Source organism: Mesoplodon mirus, assembly GCF_964341445.2.
Source record: "Mesoplodon mirus genome assembly, chromosome: 5".
In the NCBI taxonomy this organism is placed as follows: domain Eukaryota; kingdom Metazoa; phylum Chordata; class Mammalia; order Artiodactyla; family Ziphiidae; genus Mesoplodon; species Mesoplodon mirus.
The window spans coordinates 127,722,574-127,743,409 of record NC_138980.1 but is presented as its reverse complement, the minus strand read 5'-3'; the positions used below and the strand labels follow the sequence as shown (position 1 = coordinate 127,743,409).

Sequence of the window (20,836 nt, the reverse complement as noted above, 5' to 3'; positions counted from 1 at the left end):
AGACAATGTAGATATTTTCCGCAACAGTATAGAAAACACATCAAAGCATCAGATTATATCCTTTAAGAGTTGTAAGCAAAAAGTGGCATAAATTTAAGCATCTTTTTCAGATATTTTAAACTTCCTATAAGGCTTTTTGTCCCAGGATTAAACATTTAGCCACACTGCACAAAAGATACTGGATACATAGTCAAGTGCCAGTGTGGGGAGGCCTCTATTTTATATACAGAAATCCTCTTCTGGCCCATTTTCCCCCAAGTCCTGGTTGTCTGAGGGCAGATTCCTTTTGTGAAGCCTAAAGTTGTGAGAGAAGGAGAATGCTCTTTGGGGCTGGTATTCTGGTCCAATTTCAGTTAGGAAGTTGCCTCCAGAACCACATCCAGACCCTGATCCAGAAGCGTTTCTCTGAAAGAGGGAAGACATCCAGCAGGTCCTGGAACCTCTTCAGGGAAAAAAGTTAAGGCTTTAAAGGGAGGATGGTATTGGATTTGCCTGGAGGCAGGATGAACAGTGGTCCCTTTTCTAAAGTGTGATTTGCAGAATAACTGTCCGGGCTGCAGCAAACCCCCTGGTGCTTGGTTCTCTGTATAGGAGAACCTCGTGCTGAAGATTCCAAAACCCGGATTGGGAAGAGCCAGGAACCTTCTAGCGCACTTGTGCAGCCCCTGGTCGTGACCAGCACACTCCAGGCTCTGACCTGTGCTCCAGCCTCACCAAATCGAGTCAGTGGTACCTGTTACAACCTTCGTGTACCCGGCTCACCTTTCTAGCTTCTCCAGTGACAGCCTCTACTCCAAAATAAATGGGCAGGTGTTCAGTGTGCCGTTTTCTGGAGCAGAATTTGATGTTCTTTCTTTCAATTATACCCCAGGGCTCCAGCAGAGGACGCTCTGGGGAGCCTGATTCTGTCTGTTCTTGAGAGCCGGCTTACCTGTCGGCATTTTTTACTTGGGACAAAACATACTCTCAACTCACACTCTTATCTGTGAAAGGACAAAGAGTAATGCATTCTAAGAACTTTGCTTAGCATACACATGGAAAGTGCATATATTCCATGTGTATAAATACATAAAAATTAACCAATAAAGAATGATACAAGATAGGAATGTAGAAAGTGATTTTACGCATGCTAATTTTCTTATGAGAACCTGTTACTTCTCACCGAAATTAAAATCTGGAGATTCTCTTAAAAGCAAGTTTTCCCGAAGTCCCCAATCTACCTACCTTCCTCTTTGAACTTATTCTAAACTGGAATTTCAGTCTTTCTTAAAAGATGATTGAAGAGGGTAGAATTTGCTCGACTGACTGACTATCTGTTAGAATCACTTTGCATCACAGGGTTTGGACTTTTTTTCAGGAGAGCTACCTCTGTTGGTTCAGAGTACACTTAACACTGCCTTGAAAATGCCCCTTAGCCAGATTTGATTGAATCATGTCAAAAACCAATCTCTGCTAAGCAAATATTAATTAATTATATGGCCCTGAATTTAGTCCTTGTTTCCTACCTTAAATTTTCCTAAGTCTGCAGATGTAGTCATTCAGCTACAGTCTCCCGCAGAAGGTCAAGTGTGGTTTGGCGACATACAGTGGTACCCCACTGATGGTGACCTTGTGAAGACCTTGTAGACGAATAGAAAATCAAGATGGAATCTTCCTAATGATGCCCTATGTTAATTCTTTAAGGAATCATAAGAGGGTGGCTGAACGACCAGAGGCAAAATTCAGTGCACTGGTGAAAAATACGAACACAAACAACTCCTGACATCTTTCTCCTGCTGCTGCCTGTTGGAACAACACACACAGAGTAGAGAGGATAACATGGGAGTGGCCAGGGGGACACTTACCTCTCCTTCACTTAGAATAAGAAAAGGAGGGGACTTCCCTGGTGACGCAGTGGTTAAAACTACACACTCACAATGCAGGGGCCCTGGGTTTGATCCCTGGTCGGGGAACTAGATCCCACATGCGTGCTGCAACTAAGAGTTCACAAGCCACAACTAAGGAGCCCGCCTGCCGCAACTAAGACCCAGTGCAACCAAATAAATAAATATATTTAAAAAAAGAATAAGAAAAGGAGCAAACTAAGGAGGAAAACATGTGAGCAAAGATGTCAGTCTGCTGGGGCCATTTGTCAGAGCACAGCAAGGGATCGAGGTGAGCAGAAATCATGAAAGACTGGCTAGGAGCCACGAGTTTTCTAAAGAAAAGTCCTTTACAATTGGAAAGAGTGTGCTCCAGAATCAATGAGATGTGAGCAGAGCGTCTGAGTCAGAGAAGCTGAGGACCAGGCTGTTAAGTGAAACTTCACATCCTGGGTCAGCAGACAGGGCACGTAACTCAGGGCAAAGAACAGGAAAGCAAAGAGGAATCACGGCTCTGGCCCTGGTGTGCTGAGCATCACCCTTCAGCCCTAGGAGAGGGAAGACCCAGGTCAATCAGAATTGGGTGTACTTTTCTGGGAAGCCCAAGCACCAGGCCAGGACGGGACAACGCAGGCACATGTAAAGGAGAAATATACAGATGCTGGGCGGAGCAGCCATTTCCGACCCCCCCTTCTGAATGAGGCAGTGTATAAATAAACAGAACTAACACAAACAACAAAATGACAGCTCCCTTGGGTTGGGCTAAGGCTTTATGCCAGGTACCTTAAAAGATACGACCAGGTTTACTCATAGCAGCTGGGACACAAGACTGTGTATCCACCTTCTCATTACTTACTACAGATAGTGGCAGTGGAAGCACCACTTCAGCTAAGGCCAGATATCAGGTCCCTTGAGCCTCATACTTCCAGGTCAGGATCTTGACCTCAAGAAGTCCCTTCCTGGCAGATCACCAAGCTGTTTGCTGTGCCTCAACCTGACGCTACTACTGCGGGTAGCATTGCCCCCTCGGGATGTTACTGGGAAAAATTCAACTCCTGCTGTTTCTCCCTGGTGTATGGCTAAGAGCTACCAGGGGATTAGTACTTATTAGTTAGTACGTGTGATATATGTTATGTCAGCTGTTTTTCTTTTTCTGTTTCCTTTTCAATAGCCAATACCAAAAGGACTGATTTGATTTTTGTTTTTAAGGCAGCTGGCTTTGAGGTTGAATCGTGTGATGATTTGGTTCTGAACAGTAACAGATGAGGGTGAAAGGTCAACCGTTTCCCTGGACTTGATCAATGGCAGAAGTTTGATGGCAAATTAAATGCCAGATAAAACTGTCAGATGATTCTGAGAATCGATACTTACTGGGGAAAGTCGTCTGAGCCTTTAATGATCACATTGGCTCCCAAGGGAAATAATTCTAGAGTCTGTTCAGACCTTAGGGTAGTAATGCATAAAATCAATGTGAGGATGATTTAAAATAAGATCACTTATTATGCTGTTATTGAGCAGTAGCACATTCAGCATCTACACTGTCTTGTTTCTCAAAGAAGGGACCACAGAACCGTCAGAACTGAGACTGCAGAAATGCAGAGTCCCAGACCCCACCCAAGCCTCCTGAATCAGACTGCCTGAGGGTGGGCCGTGCAAATCTGCATTTTATTAAGTCTCTCAGGTGACTGTGGGGAATATTACACCCCAAGAACTGCCAACCTACAGTCTTTTCCCTCCACCAGGCAGATGTCTCCCAGACAGAAAATAAAGCCATGCCCACGGGCTAAGCGTAGTATCACGGCAGTGGATATGTAGGTCAAAGTGCGTATGCTTTGGGTTGAATTTGTAAAGCAGGTATCAGTTATTACTGGATTATTTAATGTATTTGCAATATTCTGCCTCGACTCTCCTCTATGTGGAGGTGGTTTAAGTTTGCAAATCAGGACAGCACTGCAGTTATAGGTCACGTCAGGGGCTGGGGCTGAAGGTGAGCAGAGAAGTCAGTGGCACCATCACTTCTCTCGAGTTTTTCTCCCTCACCTTCACCAGCTCTTTCCTGCTTTTGCCCACCCTTTAAATAGTGGCATTTCCCAACACTGTTCTCAGCAAAAGGCTTTCTCCAAGAGCATCACTTAAAATATGCTGATGCCTCCCTGATCTGTCTTATGGCCCAACCTATGGCCTCAGCAACAGATCCACGTTTCTGCCTGCCTATTGGACAGAGCCACCTGGCTCTCCCACGGGAGAGACCTCAAACTCAGCGTGCCCCAAATCGAACTCACTGTCTTCTGTCTTCCCTCCTCCCTCCCGTTTAAAATGACTTTTTTGGCTAAGAGCCTGGGCTCTGGACACTAACCACCCAGGTTTCCATCCTTCATTAATATTTCCTTGGGCTATTGCTTAACTACCCTGTGCCTCATTTTTCTCATCTGTAAAATGGGATTAATGACTTCCTCATAGGGTTAATGTGCAGATTAAATGCGTTAACCACGCATAAATAACTTAGGTCAGTGCCTGACCCAGGGCAGGTTTCAGTATATCTTAGCCATTTTTATTACTCACTCCTTTATCAAATATTGATTGAGCTCCCTGCTGTGTGTCAGACACTACTTCTGACTTACGTTTCCCAAATTAGACACTGTCAAAATTCCAAGTCTTCCCATGAAACTATCTTCCCTTCAGGGTAGGTATAGCATCCCATTCGTGCTTTAATCTCAATGCTAGTTTATGAAGGTAGCACTAATTTGTCCAAATTAAACTTTAGAAAGGTGTGTTCTCTAAGTAATTCACATTGTCTTAATAAACAGGAGATATAACATCTCTTACAAAGGCAAGAAAAGACCAGTAAGATTAAAAAACATTCTCCGAAACCTACCCTGATCTCAAGAAAGTGAGGTCTAATTGTTGAACCATAGGAAAGTGTCATTTTTTGAGTTAAAAAGTAGCTAATATTGGCAATCTTATGGTTTAACCTAATACTTGGCAGGGTACCTGGAACATGGCAGGTATCCCTCAATACAAAAAGAATTTCCAAACCTGGGTCCCCAATTCTGGTAGTATTCTATAATATACTAGGAGAAATGTATCTCAGATAAACCTTATTTTTAAAAAACAAGGTTTCAGACCTTGTAAACTCCTAAAGTAATCTGAGAAGCATTGGGAGGCAGTGACAAGAATGGGGATCAGGATTCAGACGGGCTGTAGATTTAAAACCTAGTTCAACAGCTTATTTTATCCCTGTGTTGCTGGATAAGACAGCTAACTCTTATTAGACAACCTGCTTCATCAGCTTCAATTTCCCCATCCGTAAAAAAGGAATAATTATAACAGTTGATCTTTGTGATGCTCTGAGATAACATGCAAAGTAGAAAAGATTTTATAAGCCACCAAGTGCATAATAATGAAAGATAGTGTTAGTATTTTAGCACCTACCCCCAGATAGAACTGTCTACAATATGCATAGGAATTGCCTTTGGCAGCTGTATAAATACAACAGTCGCCTATGATGGGCCGTTGTGCCTCTGAGGCTCGGCTTTCTCTCCTGTAGAGGGAGAAGAGTGGGGTGCAATGTTGCCAGGGCTCCTTCAGTTCCCCCCATTCTATGGGATGAGGAAATTCTAGTTTCTTCTTCCACAGAGCTGGCAAGTCCTTCTCAAGGCTCATGGGTAGGAGGTTCTCTCCTTGGCCTGCCCGACTCCTTGCATCTCAGAGGCAGAAAGGACTCCTGTCTTATGCGAGGAGCGTATCCGTATTTTTCTTTGTCTGCAGCAGGTTTCGTTGAGAACAGGGCACTCAAACCTCCCCCCTCGCTGTAGCCCAGAGGACCGGGTTCATAGACTTGGAACACCTTCATCAAGGTTTAAATGGCTGAGCACAGAGGAAGGCGCTTTGCAAATGGTAAAGTGCTAGATAGATGTTGATCTCTGGAGTTGGCGGCCCTGACAGGTTAATACATCGCCCTTCACTAGGTGTGCCTTTTTTTTTTTTTTTTTAATCTGTAGCCTCTGTACATTTTGAAGAAACAACCTTCAGGTTATCACCCTCAGCTGGTGCCAACATTGGGTGCTACTGTTTCCCTGTAGATGCTTTCCAGGGAGCCAGAGTTTCATCAACACCATCTCTGAGATTTATTTCTACTTCTTTCAGCCAGAGCATAAAACAGGGGGAAAGAAAAAGGAAACAAACAGCTTTCTTCCACTCTCTTCCACTTCTAACCCTTGATAGCCTGGATTCTCATCCCTCTCTGTCTTGAGACCCTTAGAAAAGGGAGTGGGGAAAGGGAAGAAATTTACCTAGGAGAACAGGATTGGGTAGGAGAAAACCCCGAAGAGAGGATTTAGAAAAACGGCGCACTGTGGGAACCCTGCAAAAGGAATCAGACCTTTTGTCCCTGGCATCCCATTTCCTCACGAGCTGTGCTCCTAGTGTGAGCAGCTGGAACAGGATGGGAAGGAAATGCAAAAGGAGGCTCCCCCTGCCCCCAGGAACAAGGGTGCCTGCACCTTTGTGCGGTGAACGTGCTTGGGGCGAGGGAGCCTCGGAAGTCTGGGCAATTTGGGCTGTTTGCTTATCTGGGCATCTAAAGGTCAGGGAAACATAAAGCAGAAGATGGCAGAGAACCCAGGAGAATGATGGGGGTGGAAGGACCAGCAGATACATGAAAAACCAAACCAAATGACAACAAAAAAGAAAGATAGTGCAGTCCAGAAAATGTAAAGAAAAATAGGTATAGACTCAAATTCCGTTATAACTAAATTCTCTGTAATGCAGAAATCTAAGTTTTTGAAAAAAACTCCCAAGCAATGATCAACTTATTTAAATTTAAAAAATTATTTGTGAAGTCTCCTGAACTTGTTTATAATGGAATTTGAGTTCTTATTCTCTTAAAAAAAAAAAACAAACACTGAAAAGTTGGGGAGTGACTTGACACTCAGGAACATACATCGGGGTTGAAACAAATGCAGAAACAGAAAAAATGTATTTCCAGCAGAAAAGAAACACCATTTCCAGGAATTTCAGGGGGAAGGTGGGAGAGAACTGGGCTCCGATTGTGCAGCAGAAACAAAGAGGGAATTGGCCTCGGGGTGTGTGGGAGGCCAGTGTGCCCGCTGGAAGGGTGAGTGAGTGAGTGGGCAGGCATTGGCTGACCAGTGGCTGACCCAGACTGCATGTTTATGGCTTACAAAGGAGAATCTTGGCATCACAACTTGAAAACCTTTATTTTGGACGAGGTGGATCAGGAAAAGAGGGAGAAAAGGATAGCGTCACAGCCTTGGCCATGAGTGGCTGCATGGTGTGTGACATGGGTCCTAGTCCAGCTCTCCGGTACTGTCGGTGAGGCCTTGGGCAAGTCATTAGACCTCAGATGTTTGGTCCATGAAGAGGGGAAAAGAATATTTGCTCCCACCCCTTCACAGGAATGTTATGAGGATTAAACAGGGCACCCCTACCCAGAGGACAAAGTGCTTTGGGAACTCTGAAGCTGTCTACAGGCAGAAGGGCTTACTGCTGTGTCCTTGTGATGGGCTCTCTGGTGATCAAAGAGTTGGATGCTCTGACTTCCACGCGTTTGCCTCCTATTTTAGGTGTTTTTTGATCCAGGTGGGATAGCGGGAAGCACACAGAAGGTGCTCCCACACCTGTGTGACCTGAAAACCAGCTCGCAGGGTTGGGTCATGCTTCTGCTGTCTTTCCCCCCTTGTTCCCCCTTGCCTCTGGCACACCCTGCCTGGAAAGGGTCCTCTTCCCAGCCCCAGGCTGCAAGCTGCAAGAACAGACAGATGAGAAAGATAGAGAGTTGATTTCGATGTGTGAGAGCCCTGGGAAATCAAACTCCCTCTAGCATTAGGAGTTTTACTGTCCTGGGGAGGGGATCTGTGTCGTCTCCCTGACCGCTGGTGTCCTGTGGGCCGCACTGACACGGTTGGTCTTTGGGGACCATGGAATCAGGAGATACCGAGTCTCCCAGCACTTTTGTGTTTTAAGGGCGCCTCAGTGGCAGGGGCGAGGGACTGAGCTGTCTAGCCCTCCTCGTGGTCACTTTCTCCCTCTGTCTGAGGTGTTTCTTATTCCAGGGAACCAGGGGAGGCTTCTGTTAGGTGGGCTCCTCGGCCCTCCTCCTGGATCCTCCCCTGAGCCCTCCCGCGGGAGCCCCTGGAAGAGACGTCTGCGCCTTGTGGCCTCGCAGAAGCACTGTTACCAGTAACCCACGACCCCTGCCTTGCCTCTCTCTCTCTGTTTTTCTTGCTTAGCAGTGATGGGGTGCGAGCAGGAGCCCAGGGAGGACCAGCAGAGGCTCTTGGGAGCGGGCCTGTGCGCTGCGGTGCAGCCTCCTGACTCGCTCTTCCGTCCCCCGCTGTGGGAAGGCAGCTGGGAGCCGTGTTCCCGCCGGGCTGGGCCTCGGGCCTGCTCTGTGCCCTGGCCTTGGGCGAGAGGGGTGGAGGGGCTTCTGTGAGGGCACTGGAAGAAAGGAAGACTCCCCAGAAAGCCTGACAGATTCAGGTGTCCCCCGTCCCTACGTAGCAGCTCCCCTTCTCTTCAGACGTCTCCCATCACTTCACCCATTGCTTGACATCATTACATGGATTCCTGCCGAAGGGAGGCCTGGACGGTACTCCTAATAAAAAGCTGCTATGAAACAAGCTGCTGGAAGACCAGTTGGTGATGAATTTTTAGTTCCTGCACTGAGTACCGTTCGCTTCTTGCTTTCATCCATTTTGCTACATTTTACCCTGGGGGGTGTTTTCTGCACGTCGGGGTTGGAGGTGAGAGGTTTCCTCTTGGAGAATCCACTCTGGTGAAAGGGTAGAGCTGGAGAGCTCTCACTGCTGTCCTTTTCTCTTTCTTTCCTCCCTCCCTCCCTTCCCTCTGAGGAAAACAGACTCTAACCTCAAGTCCTTCTGTGCTTGCGGGCTTTTCTTGATCGACCAAACCTTACCTTTAGTTAAATAACCACAGTCCTTCTTTACCCCACGCATTTCCCTTTCTAACTCTAGAATCTTCTTTAACCCTCTCTAAGATTTCTGCTTCTTCACATTGGACCTTTTTGTAGTGCTAAATCATTATATCAAATTCCTTTTCCACAAAGAGTCCACTCTGATTTTCACCAGGGCCAGGGGCTGGAGGACTTGTGGGTGAAGATGGGGCAGCGGCGGGAGCTGGCGGGCAGAGGGCTCTCCTTCTCCCGGCCCAGTAACTGGTCCGTCCCTATCAGTGATTCAGGACCCTTCTCCTCATCCGCCCTCGGTACTGAATGGATACAGAAGCTGTCTTTATTCTTCATATCCATTTCTTGATTATGCTCACAAGAGTTCATTTTTTAGGAAAAGCAAGTTGTAGGGATAAGGTTCTGGATTGTGATCATTAATGGAGATGGAAATTACATATTCATCCCCAAGATATATAGTTATCATTCCTCTTAAAGACAGTCTAAAAGGTTTTAGCATTACTAGTTATTATTTTCATCAAGGATTTTCTCCCATCTCTTAGCGCTCCTGCAACTTGGGCCCAGCACTCTCTCCTTTGCGCTCAGCTTTTTCATTAAGCGGCTGCCTGCCTGGGCTGAGACCATTGCTGGTGTTGCTCTGGCAGCAGAGATGCCGCAACCTCCTAGGCCACGGTGTTCTGGGGCCGACGTGTGAGATGTGTGTGGGAGAGAAGGGCCAGCTGTGTGCCGGCGAGAAGGCTCTGAGTTTTATGGGGCTTGGTTATGGCTGTTCCTCAACAGTGCGTGTCTTTTAATTTAGCCACGGTCAGACCCTTCTGAAACCAGGAGAGAGCCTGTGTGTGTGCGTGTGTGTGTCTTTAGATGAATATTAATTCTGTGGAGATAAGACCCTATTAGCATCCTAAAAATTACATACCTAGAAAATGACGTTTTGCTTTCAGAGATTTCAAAGTCACCTGGATACAGTAAAACGTAAACCACTAAAACAGCCCAACCTTACAAGACACATAGATTGAGTTAATCTGTCAGAATTTCAGTCATTAAAAAGGGTCCAACAATAACTGAAAAATACAGGCTTATTTGAGTTTTAAGCATAGCCTTTGGGAGCCCACAGACAAAAGTCTCATTGTGTGTGAGGCCCTGCTGCTTCAGGGGGTCCCCAGGCCTTCCTCTTTTGATTCCAAGGTGGAGCAGACCCCTTTTTGTCACATAACAGTCCCCCCCGCCCTCCCTGCCGCCCAGGATTGAGCCTTCACAATTACCCTGAGTTTTGTGGGGAAGCCCTCAAAGACCTTTTTCTTATCACAGCAGTAAGTGACACAATCAGTCCATCTCAAGCCCCCGCTTTTGGTGCCCCCAGACCAGTGCTGAGGAGACCTGACTATTCATCTGGGCTGCCTAATGGTTCCCCTGGGAGCTGTTTCTGGAGAATGCAGGCGATAATGGCAAAGAGAGAGGCTGCAACCGTGTTGTCTTTCTCTTCTGGGAACTTCTTTTCTGAAGCAACTGAATGAGACCTCTGCAGGCGAGGGTGGTGGCCTCTCCTTCAGAATGCCTGGCCTGTTTCCCAGCGTGAAACATTCCCCAAATATGCAACTTCGTGAGCGTCGCAGCAGCCTGAGCCCAGAGCCGCCTGCCGCCAGGAGAGCTGGCACCCCACTCTCCTGGCGATGTGGGAGTGCGGGCATGGCTTGCCCGGGCCCCTCGTGCAGGCCCTGGGTTTGCCAGATGCCAGGAAGGCCCGGCCCCTGCTTACGTTGTCAGTCGTCTGGGGCGAGAATCTGGCCAACAGTCAGCTGTGATGAGAGCTTGAAGCTTCTCTCTCTCTCTCTCTTTAAATCCCCTTCTTCATTCAAATCCCATCCTTTAAAAAGGCTTTCGTTGAAGGAGCAGCTATGGCATCTTGGTGCATGTCTGTGTCACTGCTGTCCGTATTTCCAAAGATGGGCAGAAAAAACATCCTTGGTTGAGTTCCTGAGCCAACAGGTCCAAAAACTGACTTGGAAGGAGTACAGGTAAACGGCAGCTGTCACATGGCATTTGTGTTGTTTGCAAGTGATGAAGCCAAAGAGGAAAGGAACTTCTTGAGGATGGTAAGAACCCCTTTCCAGGGGGCTTGGCAGGAGGGTCCTCACTGCGTGTCTTGGGGAGGGGGTGCTGGGGCAAAAGCTCAGGCGGTGCTGGGCTTTTGTGCTTGGACTTGCATTTGGGAGGGTGCAGCTGGCAGGGTCTGGGCACTGTGTAGATCACTTAGGAAAGAAAGGAGCTCTGGGGAAGGAGCTGCTTCCATGTACCTCGCTGGATCTACTTTTGTGGGTTCCTACAGAGTATAGCCATGACCACAGCCCTACCTTGGCATTATGCTGCCCGAGGCTTTGGGTGCCAAAAAGAGTCACATCAAAAGTACGATCAAGGAAATGAACACTCACTTTTCCTTAGTCTTAAGCTTTCACTTAATTTTATCTCACCTCTGAAGCTCCTGAAGTCTTTGTTTCAAGGAGGCCACTGATGGAAGGATCTAGAAAAGGGACGGTTTTCTATGTTTTGCTGATTGTCATTTTATCATTTGCTTAATTCAGTTTGATGTTCTTTTGCTTTAGCTTGAAACGCACATGCTTGTCAAAAGCAAAAACAACTAAGCGAAAAAGCCATGTCTAATAAGTTACAGACTTGAGCGTTCACAGTAAACAAATGTTCTTTCCCATGGCTTAGTTGAATTATTTTTCTTGAGGCTTAGTCCTTCACCTGTTCGAACTGTGTGACATTGTTCTGTTTTGGAGTTTCTTCACTTCCAGCCATTTGTAGTAAAACATCATATACCTTCCCTTAACTTTACCCTCTTTTATGTGGGTGTTCTGTCACCTTCCCTTTTTTTTTCTTCTTTTTGCCAATATTCTTCTCCTAATGCTTTCTGAATTCTTGATTCTTTAAGCACATCTCTGATTTTATTCCTTTGGATTTTCCCCAAGCTCTCCCTTTGGCATTCGATGTCTGCACCATGTCTGTTTTTCCAAACCCTCATCCACAGAGCAGTGAGGCGGAGGGCTCAGGAGCCTGGGTGCAGGTCCTAGTTTGACCGCTTCTTAGTTCTGTGACTTGGGGCTAGTTAGTTCTCCTCTATAGGCTTCACTGTCCTCAACAGTAAAAGGGGATAATCATGGTACCTATGTCATAGAGCTCTTCTGCGGACTAAATGAGTTAGTACTTGTGAGGTGCTTGGAACAGTGCCTGAAACCATTATTTAGTTTGGGCTTTTTCCATTTCTAATGTGGGGTTTACTGGTAAATATTAGCTGTTAGCAAAGATAAGACAGTGGAGGAAAATGGGCTTGTCAATGTGATGGTGGTAAGTATTTCAACATATTCTGTTTCTGTAGTACTTCTGGTCCTTGATGATATAAAGGAAAAAAGCCCTAACTAAAGCCACCTTCTTTTTTTTTTTTTTTTGTGGTACGCGGGCGTCTCACCGCTGTGGCCTCTCCCGTTGCGGAGCACAGGCTCCGGACGCGCAGGCTCAGCGGCCATGGCTCACGGGCCCAGCCGCTCCGCGGCATGTGGGATCTTCCCGGACTGGGGCACGAACCCGCGTCCCCTGCATCGGCAAGCGGACTCTCAACCACTACGCCACCAGGGAAGCCCCACCTTCTTTTTTTCTTAACCTCTTTATTGAGATTCAATTCACACACCATATAATTCACCCCTTTAAAATGTGCTGTTCAATGGTTTTGATACACTGCATTAATAATTTTTTTAAATTTCTGGTAAAATACATATAAAAAACAAAATTTGCCATTTTAACCATTACTAGATGTACAATTCAGTGGCATTAATTACATTCACAGTGTTAATGCAACATCACTGCTCTTCCCAAAACTCTTCCATCACCCCAAAGAGGAACTCGTACCCGTTAAGCAGCAACTTCGCCAATCCCTCCCCCTGCAGCCTCTGGTAAATCTCTAATCTGCTCTCTGACTCTGTGAATTAGCCTACTCTAGATAGTTCACATAAATGGAATCATACAGTTATTTGTCCTTTAGTGTCTGGCCTATTTCACTTGGCATGTTTTCAAGGTTCATATTGATGCATGTATCAGAACTTCATTCCTTCTTATGGCTGAATTATATTCCATTGCATGGAGAGACCATAATTTGTTTTCCAGTTGTCCATCGGTGGACACTTGGGTTGGCTTCACCTTTTGGCTATTGTGAATAATGCTGCAGTGAACATGGACATACAAGTCTCTTTTGAAGTTCCTACTTTCAGTTCACCTAAAGTGGAATTGCTAGGCCATATAGAAATTCTGTTTTAGCTTTTTGAAGAACTGTTTGCCTGGAAAGCAGTTGCTTTCTGGCCATCCTCTCTTGTATACTCTCCTTTGGTGTCTGTCTCCCTCAGATTCTATTCCATTTCCTCCTGTCACCAGAGTTTCATTGTCCTTCCTTTTCCACCATCCCAAGCACGTGTCTCCCAGCCGTGTGTCTGAGGGACATCCCTCTGCTGCTCTCTCTGTTCGTCACCCACTGCCAGAGCATGTATCACCCACTCTGGCCATACATCCGCTTGATCACTTTCATCTCATTGTCTGAGGAGGGAGACGCTTGTAGAAGGTTATCCATAGGCCTCAGACCACTCTGGCTGGAGGTGGTTTCAGCCACATGAAGTTCCTAAAACCTTTCAGGTGTGGGGAGCCAGGGGTGTGGCCAAAAGCCCTGAAGAATTTCAGCCCTCCTCAGACAGACTCCTTCATCCCCACGTCCCCTTGCTTTCATGGTCTCCATCCACTTTGCTTGTCTTTTTTTTTTTTTGGCCACCCTCTCCAGAGGGAGAGTTGTTCTTCCATCTTTATTTGCTCACAGTTTCTGCACTTTTCTATGAGCAAGTGAATTAATGAATGAATACCCCAACAGACTGTAAGCCTGCCTCAGACAGGCATTCTGGTTGTTGGGCTAATTGTTAGCTGGGGTTTCTGGATGTCATTCATTTCATAGTAAGGCTCCTAGTTAAGCTCAGCGCCGTTCTCACCAGAAGAAAGGCTGATACGGAGAAACATCCTCAATTACCATGAGAAAGGAAATGTCAAGAGCCCTGTTGAGTTTTACTGGCATCCACCCCTTGTCTCAGATGAAAACCGCCCTTAACGCACACAGGCAGCCTGGTGCACAGGCAGCCTGGCGATCAACCCTGACAACTAGAGGGCTGTGAGAGCCCGTGGAGCCGCGGACCATCTTGTTTGGTGACACCAATTGTGTTTCCCAGGACAGTGGGGAATCCTGGAGCCCTGGGCGGCAGCGCCTCTGCTGTCCCAGAAGCAGGCGGGGCGGTTTTAATTCGGAAAAGCTATAGGTCTCCTCTTTTGTCTGTGTTTTTGTGCCTGCAGGACAAAAGATCCTTCATCACAGAAGTGACGTTTTAGAAACAGTGGTCCTGATCAACCCCTCAGATGAAGCAGTCAGCACTGAGGTAAGTATCTGGCTCCGCAGGGCCTCACACAGTGGACGGAGACCCAGCTGATGAGAGGGGCTGGGCAGGTGGCAAGAGAGGGACAAGGGAGAGACAGATTCTGGGTCCAGGGATGCTTCCGTACCCCTAGTCAGTGGCTGGTTCTCTGCATCAGTACCACCCGAGGCTGGCCCTTTCAGTAAGGACAGAGTGGAAGACACTGGCCAGAACTGTAGTATTTTGTAGAGGTGAAGGGGTTGTGGAATGTGGGGTGTACCCGGAGGGTGTGCTGCTGGGATGGGGCCTGGCTGGGAGGTAGCAGGGGAAGTAGACTGCAAGCCTTCAGGCTGAGACCTCCATGACCCACATTTGGAGAAAAATGGCTTCTCAGACGCAAGCCTCCTTCAGAGCATCCTGCCCACCCCCGTAGCACTGTTGAAAGGCAGGGCAGCACAGCTGCCAGGAGCACGGCCTCTGCTGCCGGACTGCCTGGGTTCTGCCACTTATTAACTGGTGGCCTTGGGCAAGTCACTGACCATCTCTTTGTCTCATTCCACCTCTGTGAAATGGAGATCATAATAGCACTGACATTTAGTTTTGTGTCCAGAAGTGTCAAGTGCTTAGAACAGAGCATGGCATATGACAACCGAAACATATATGTTGGCTTTTCTCAGTATTAATATTTTTATTACCACCATATGAAATTGTTGCCAGAGAGAGTGCGTATTTCAGAGCCTACTGTAAGATAGGAACTAGGCTGATGCCAAGAATCCCTGCTCACCCAGGCTAGAAGAACTGTTTCACCTCCATTTCCCACTGTCTTTACTGCAGTTTGGAACCTTTGAGATTTAGTTGCTTCTTGGATGTTAGTTAGAAAAGCCACAGGCCCGGGGGCCTGCAGTATCCACAGCATCTCTTCTCCCATGCTGAGCATCTCTGTGACTGTAGCTTGTTTTTAAAAATTGAGATATAATTCACACACCATAAAATCCATCCTTTTAAAGTATGGAGTTCATTGGGGGTTAGTCTATTCATGGTATTGTGCAACTATCATCAGTATCTAATTCCTGAATGTATCCATCACCCCCCTAAACCCCAAGCCCATTAGCAGTCACCCCCATTCCCCCAACCACTGGCAACCATTAATCTACTTTTTGCCTCTATGGATTTTCCTATTCTGAGCACGTATTTCAGACAGTGGAATCATATGATATGTGGCCTTTTGTGTCTGGCTTATTTCACTTTATGTAGTATTTTCCAGAGTCATCTACATTGTAGCCCATATCAGTACCTCATTCCTTTTTATGACAGAATAGTGTTCCAATGTATGGGTATACCACTTTTATTTATTCATTCATCAGTTGATGGACATGTGGTTGGCTACCACTTTGTGGCTATCATTATACAGCCTGTTTTGATCCCATTTCATCTGCTCCAGAGGAGCAGGGCCTCTCTGACAATCCCTGAAGGCACAAGGTGAGGCAAGTGATGGGCTAGCAATCTGTCTTTGGCCATCAGAATCAGCAAGTAGATGCAACTTGAAAAAAGCTGGACGTTGAATATATGTGCAGGCAGATTGCCTGGAACAGCTGTGAGAAATGAAGAAGGAAAAAATGAGGAATTTCTTTAAGGAAGCCAGGCTTGCCTGTGGAGCAGATGGGGCTGGAACAGTTACTCCGGCACACATGCATTTCCCTGGACTCTGGGGTTCGTGGGGACAGTGGGTCACGTCCTGTTTACTTTGCATCCCTCCCTTAGTGCCTAGCATGATGCCTGGCAGTCACTTTGTGCTGAACTGAGTTGGGCTCAGAATGAATAACCTTGGTGCTTGGAGTGGTATTTCTGCTGAAGGACAGGCTGGCTCCCTGCCACTTAAAGAACAGAGAGTTCTTTCGTGCAAACCGTTTACAATTCTATTTAAAAAGATTCCCGATCAGGGCAGCCTTTTGTCTATGTTCAAGTTCAACGTTAGGCACCTTGCTGCTCCCATTGGAGACTGCTTTTGGAGCTGTGTGTTCGGTGTATGGCTTGGCAGGAAAGGGGTCCTGGGTGGGAGGGGCTGACTTGGGACCCTGGCTGGAAACCTGTGCTTCCTGAGGCAGCAACTGGGAGGCCTGGACTGTACTTGGTGAGTCAGCCTGCGAGGTATTCCTGTGTCACCGACTGCACGCTGCTAGTAGGCACAGCTGTGCGACAAATGGACTGCCAGCTGTGGAGACGGCTTTGAAAAAGACAAGGAAACTAAGGGGAGAAAGTTAACTCCTACTACTGTCTTGGTGGTAGCCAGATTCGGAAAATGGCATTCATGGGCAGCTGGTGACCACAGTCACTGGCTCTGTCCAACACCCCAGGGGCAATGTGAATACCGGGGAACGCATAATTCTTGTTGGTAAGAAACTTCAAGAGCTCCAAGGGCCAGCCTAATCCTGAAGGTGGGATTCCAGTGCCCCCCATGGCTCACGCTCCCCGTGCTTTGTTTCAGGTGCGCTTAATGATCACGGACGCCGCCCGACACAAGCTGCTCGTGTTGACGGGGCAGTGCTTTGAAAATACCGGAGAGCTCATTCTCCAGTCCGGCTCTTTCTCCTTCCAGAACTTCATAGAGATTTTCACCGATCAAGAGGTAGGCTCCTGTCTGGGAGTATCCAAGCTTTACAGTTGCTCGGTTATTGTTGTAGCCTTAGGCTGATCTTTGAAAGCGCTCGTGGGAGATAGGAGGAGGTGGGGAGGGGGTGTTGCACTCCTTTGAAATAAGCAGAACCACGTGGTGCAGTGTCCTGCAGTCCTGTGGCTCATCACCCAAGGAATTTAGAGCACTCATCTATAATTAATTGGAACCATTCTGAACGTACCCGAGATACAGATGGAGGGGGGTTGGAACAGTCAGCATTTTACAGATGGCAGAGATGATGGAGAAACTTGGAATGACAGAGTCCAAAAGAAAACCCAGGTTTCCTGTTTTCTGAAAGAATACTCCAAAGATCTCTTGGATTTTGGGTAGGATTTAACTGCCCTGATCTCTTCCTTCAGTGCATGTACTTACTTATCCTGGTAAAAATAATTTCTCATTACTCTTACTTTTAATGCCTGGCCCCAGTGTTTGAACTTGGGCTGCTTGAATAGCCCAAGAAAGGGGGGCATGTAGGAAAATGGGGTGTGTCTATGGGACATGTCCATGCCCCAAGAGAAGGATGGTTAAAGTAGCTGGACTGAAGCCTGATCATTAATATTTCTAACGAATATGTCTTATTCAAGGATGATACATGTGAAGTTTTGAAAATTATAGGATGGATACTAGTGGTATTTGGTAAAATCAGATCGAACATTTGAATTTGGTTATCTCTGCTTGAGAATTTATCTGGTTGGGAAACTTCTCTTTGCAAAATAACGTGCCTCTGTCTCCTGGTTAGAGTGACAATTCAGGGCTGTCACCATAGCAGCTTGGGGCTGCCCGTAGCTGATGGCAGATTTCTACATGGAGAGGTTGAGGGATGTGCTGACAGGAGGAGTTGCCACATCTATTTAAAACCATCTTCCTGAGAACTTCCTGAGATGGCGGCGTCTTAGTCTCATGGATGTTGGGAAGGGCCATCTGTCTTTCTGCATTTAATCTTCCTTGGCCCCGAGAGTCACAGAGAGGCCTCTGTGTACTTTGCATCATTGGCAAGAGCCGTAAATGAACTGCCCAGCTTCATTAGGTTCACCTGGAGGCTTTTTGTAGAAAGACTGGTCGGATGACATCACTGTTTCTCCACTCACTGGGGAGGAATAAAAAGGAACATTTTTCTCCAGCTTTCAGAAGTTATGATTGTCATCTGGGTCCCGAGGCAGATAGCCCAGGCTCCCCCCACAGTGAGAAAGGGCCCAGGGCTCCCTCACAACCTTGTTTGATTGCATTGAGATTCCCAAGCCAGAGCTCTAATTCTCACTCTCCCTGCTGCCCTGAGATGGGTGTGTGATCACTGTACTGTCAGAATCTTACGCAAGATTGTGTCCCCAGGTTCGTGTTCTGCCCAGGGCCAGCTGGGCATCTGTCTGGTAGCTCAGAGGTCACACCCACTATCAGCACCTTGGCCTGGGCAAGGGAGAGAGGGCTGCAGAGGCCTGGAAACAGCCCCATGGCCCAGTACCACGGGTGGGCGGTTAACTGGCTTGCTCTAGGTTCAGTTCAGCCCTGAACCCTCAGCTCATTTACGTGAACACAGGTACCTCTCCTACATTCCTGTGCAGTTCCACTAGTTGGTTTCTAGTGGTTGGTTTCTACCCCCATGTCACTGGTTTGTCTTTTTTTTTTTTTTTAACAGTAAAATAGAACAGAGGACATATGTAAACAAAAGGGTTTGTCATTGCCAGAATTTTAAATCTGGAGGTATCACAATCCACCCATCTGGACCCCAAATAATACCTCTCTCTCTGTCTTTAAATAAGGCAGTGTCAATAAGGTAGTGTTGTGAAGACTGCTGCTTAAATCATTTTTACTAGCCCACAAAAGTAGAATTTTAGCACAAGGGACTGTGCATATATCAGAATTTACCACTAATTACAGAAGAAAAAGAAACAGCTTTAACTGGAGAATGGAAGCTCCATGCAAGGGCTGAATTCTAATCACTGAGGCATGTTCGGAAGGGTACACATTTTCATTATACCAGGCAGGCGTTTTAAAGGCCAGAGGCTCTGTCGTATTCTCCTCTGCCGGCCCCATAACCCACACCCCGACACTTTGGAGAAGTAATGCTCAACACACGTTAAAAGATCTCTAGAACTTTCCCTTACAGACTAGATCAGTGGTGTCAGGGGTGCTGGGGGAAGACAAGAAAAGGGGGAGACACAGGGTAGAATTCACTCACGTCTCCTTGTCCCAACCAGAGTACCTGGGCCTTTACCTTTTTTACATTCTGGACTTTGGAGAAAAGATGCCATAGCCAAAGTGGATTGGAAACCACTGGAGCAGGCCAATGGTTAGCAGGCTTTTAGAGCTGTGACTGCCTATTGTTGCCTTGGGAAAAGGTTTTGAGTACAGAATGACTCAGTAACTAAGGGATCTTAAAGGCCGTTTGATGTCTACTCTTGTTCCTTTTATTTAGTCCTTGAAACATACTAGTCACTCCAGAGAATCCAGAAACACAATTTGGCAAAACCAAAAATGACACATTATTTTTTAACAAGAATAGCTAAAAATAAATGGACTGAAAAATAGAATTATCAGTGCATTTTGAGCTTCAGCTTTTGTGAGTCATTGGAGGTCAACGACAAAACCAGAGCCTACAGATAGAACAGTCATCTGGCTAACCCATCCCTCCCTGAAATCTGAGGATGGTGAAATCACCATCTCCTGGGGACATTTTTCATTCTCTCTGTTAGAAAGTTTTTCCTCATTTGTCTCATCGTATCTTCATGGAAGGAATGTGATCCCTTTTCCACCTGACAGTGTCTTAACACCCTTCACCAGTGCTGCCAATTTTTTTCCCCTCCAGATTCATTTTCAGTTCTACTCAGTGTTCTCCATGAAACAAGATATTAAAAGTTCCTTACATTCTCTGGTCACTGTCCACTGTCAGGAAACGGGGGTAGGGTGGGGATGGGGGAAACTCAGGAGCTCAGTCTTGGCCATGTTTCAGTGCCTTGGCGTTATCGGACAATTAGACATAGGAGTCCAGAGCTTGGGGAACTAAGAGTGGGCTAGAGACATTAATGTGGAAGCCATCAGCACATTAGAAAACAGATGAAGTAGTCTAGAGGGAGGAATGTGTTAGAAGAGAAGGGGGCCCAGGTCTAGCGTTTAGAGGTTAAGGCCAAGGAGGAGGAGTGAGCAATTTCAGTTTGTTTGTTTTTGGTCCAGTTTCTCTAAAATGCTACGACTCACACTGGACACCATACTCCAGGGGTCACTGACCAGGTTAGGAGTGTGAGGGTCAGTGACTTCTACAGTTTTCAATACGATTTTCTATTTAATAAGTCTAAAACTAACTTTTGACCATCACCATCCACAATTAAACGTCAGTGAAGAAGGGATGCAGGCTCTGAGGAGCTCTGTAATTAACACAGTTTGGGGGGGGGTTCCCTTTAAGAAAAAGAAAACAAAATTATTAATACACAATTAAGTACAGGACTTTGGGAGGAGACCAGGCCACTGAGGAGCCTTGAAATTTAAGCTTCTTTAGCTTTATGATAAATGCACTTGACTGTCAACTAAAATCTCCGAGTGAGTCTTTTCCATGGATATTGTTGCTAAGCCCCATCTCCCAATCCTGCTTTCCCAGCTGGTTTATTGGACTTTACATTTATCCCTTTAGAATACCTCTGTTAGAGTTGACTTAGTTATCATCATCCCAATGTCAAGAGCTTTCCTAAATGTCTTAATTCTGCCACCCCACGATGCCTAGGCCTCCTGTTTTCCTGCTGTCCACAGATCTGATAAGCATGCCTTCACCCTTTTCATTCACATCAACGCCAACAGGACATAAGTGAGCCCATTGTAGACCTCCCTCCAGGTTCACCTGGAGCAGAATTTATATGGCTGGCTACAGGTCACCCAATTCTACTGCCACACCATGCAGAGATCCTGTTAAACATCTTGCTAAAACCCACAG

The 20,836-nt window shown here is 46.6% G+C and overlaps 1 protein-coding gene across 5 annotated transcripts in view; it reads left to right on the top strand.

Annotated features, from left to right (window-relative positions):
• MAP1B (microtubule associated protein 1B) overlaps window positions 1–20,836 on the top strand; it is a 96,191-nt gene that overhangs the window by 57,050 nt on the left and 18,305 nt on the right. For 4 of the 5 annotated variants that reach the window (XR_014293994.1, XR_014293995.1, XM_082620463.1 and 1 more), the window contains exons 3-4: window positions 14,185–14,267; window positions 16,729–16,869. Coding sequence is in view for 3 of the 5 variants with exons in the window: in XM_082620463.1 (XP_082476589.1) it covers window positions 14,185–14,267; window positions 16,729–16,869 (224 nt within the window). In the remaining 2 variants the exon portion in view is untranslated. Of the gene's footprint in view, window positions 1–10,467; window positions 10,902–14,184; window positions 14,268–16,728; window positions 16,870–20,836 lie in introns of those variants that run through there. The other variant, XM_082620465.1, reaches the window with a different exon arrangement.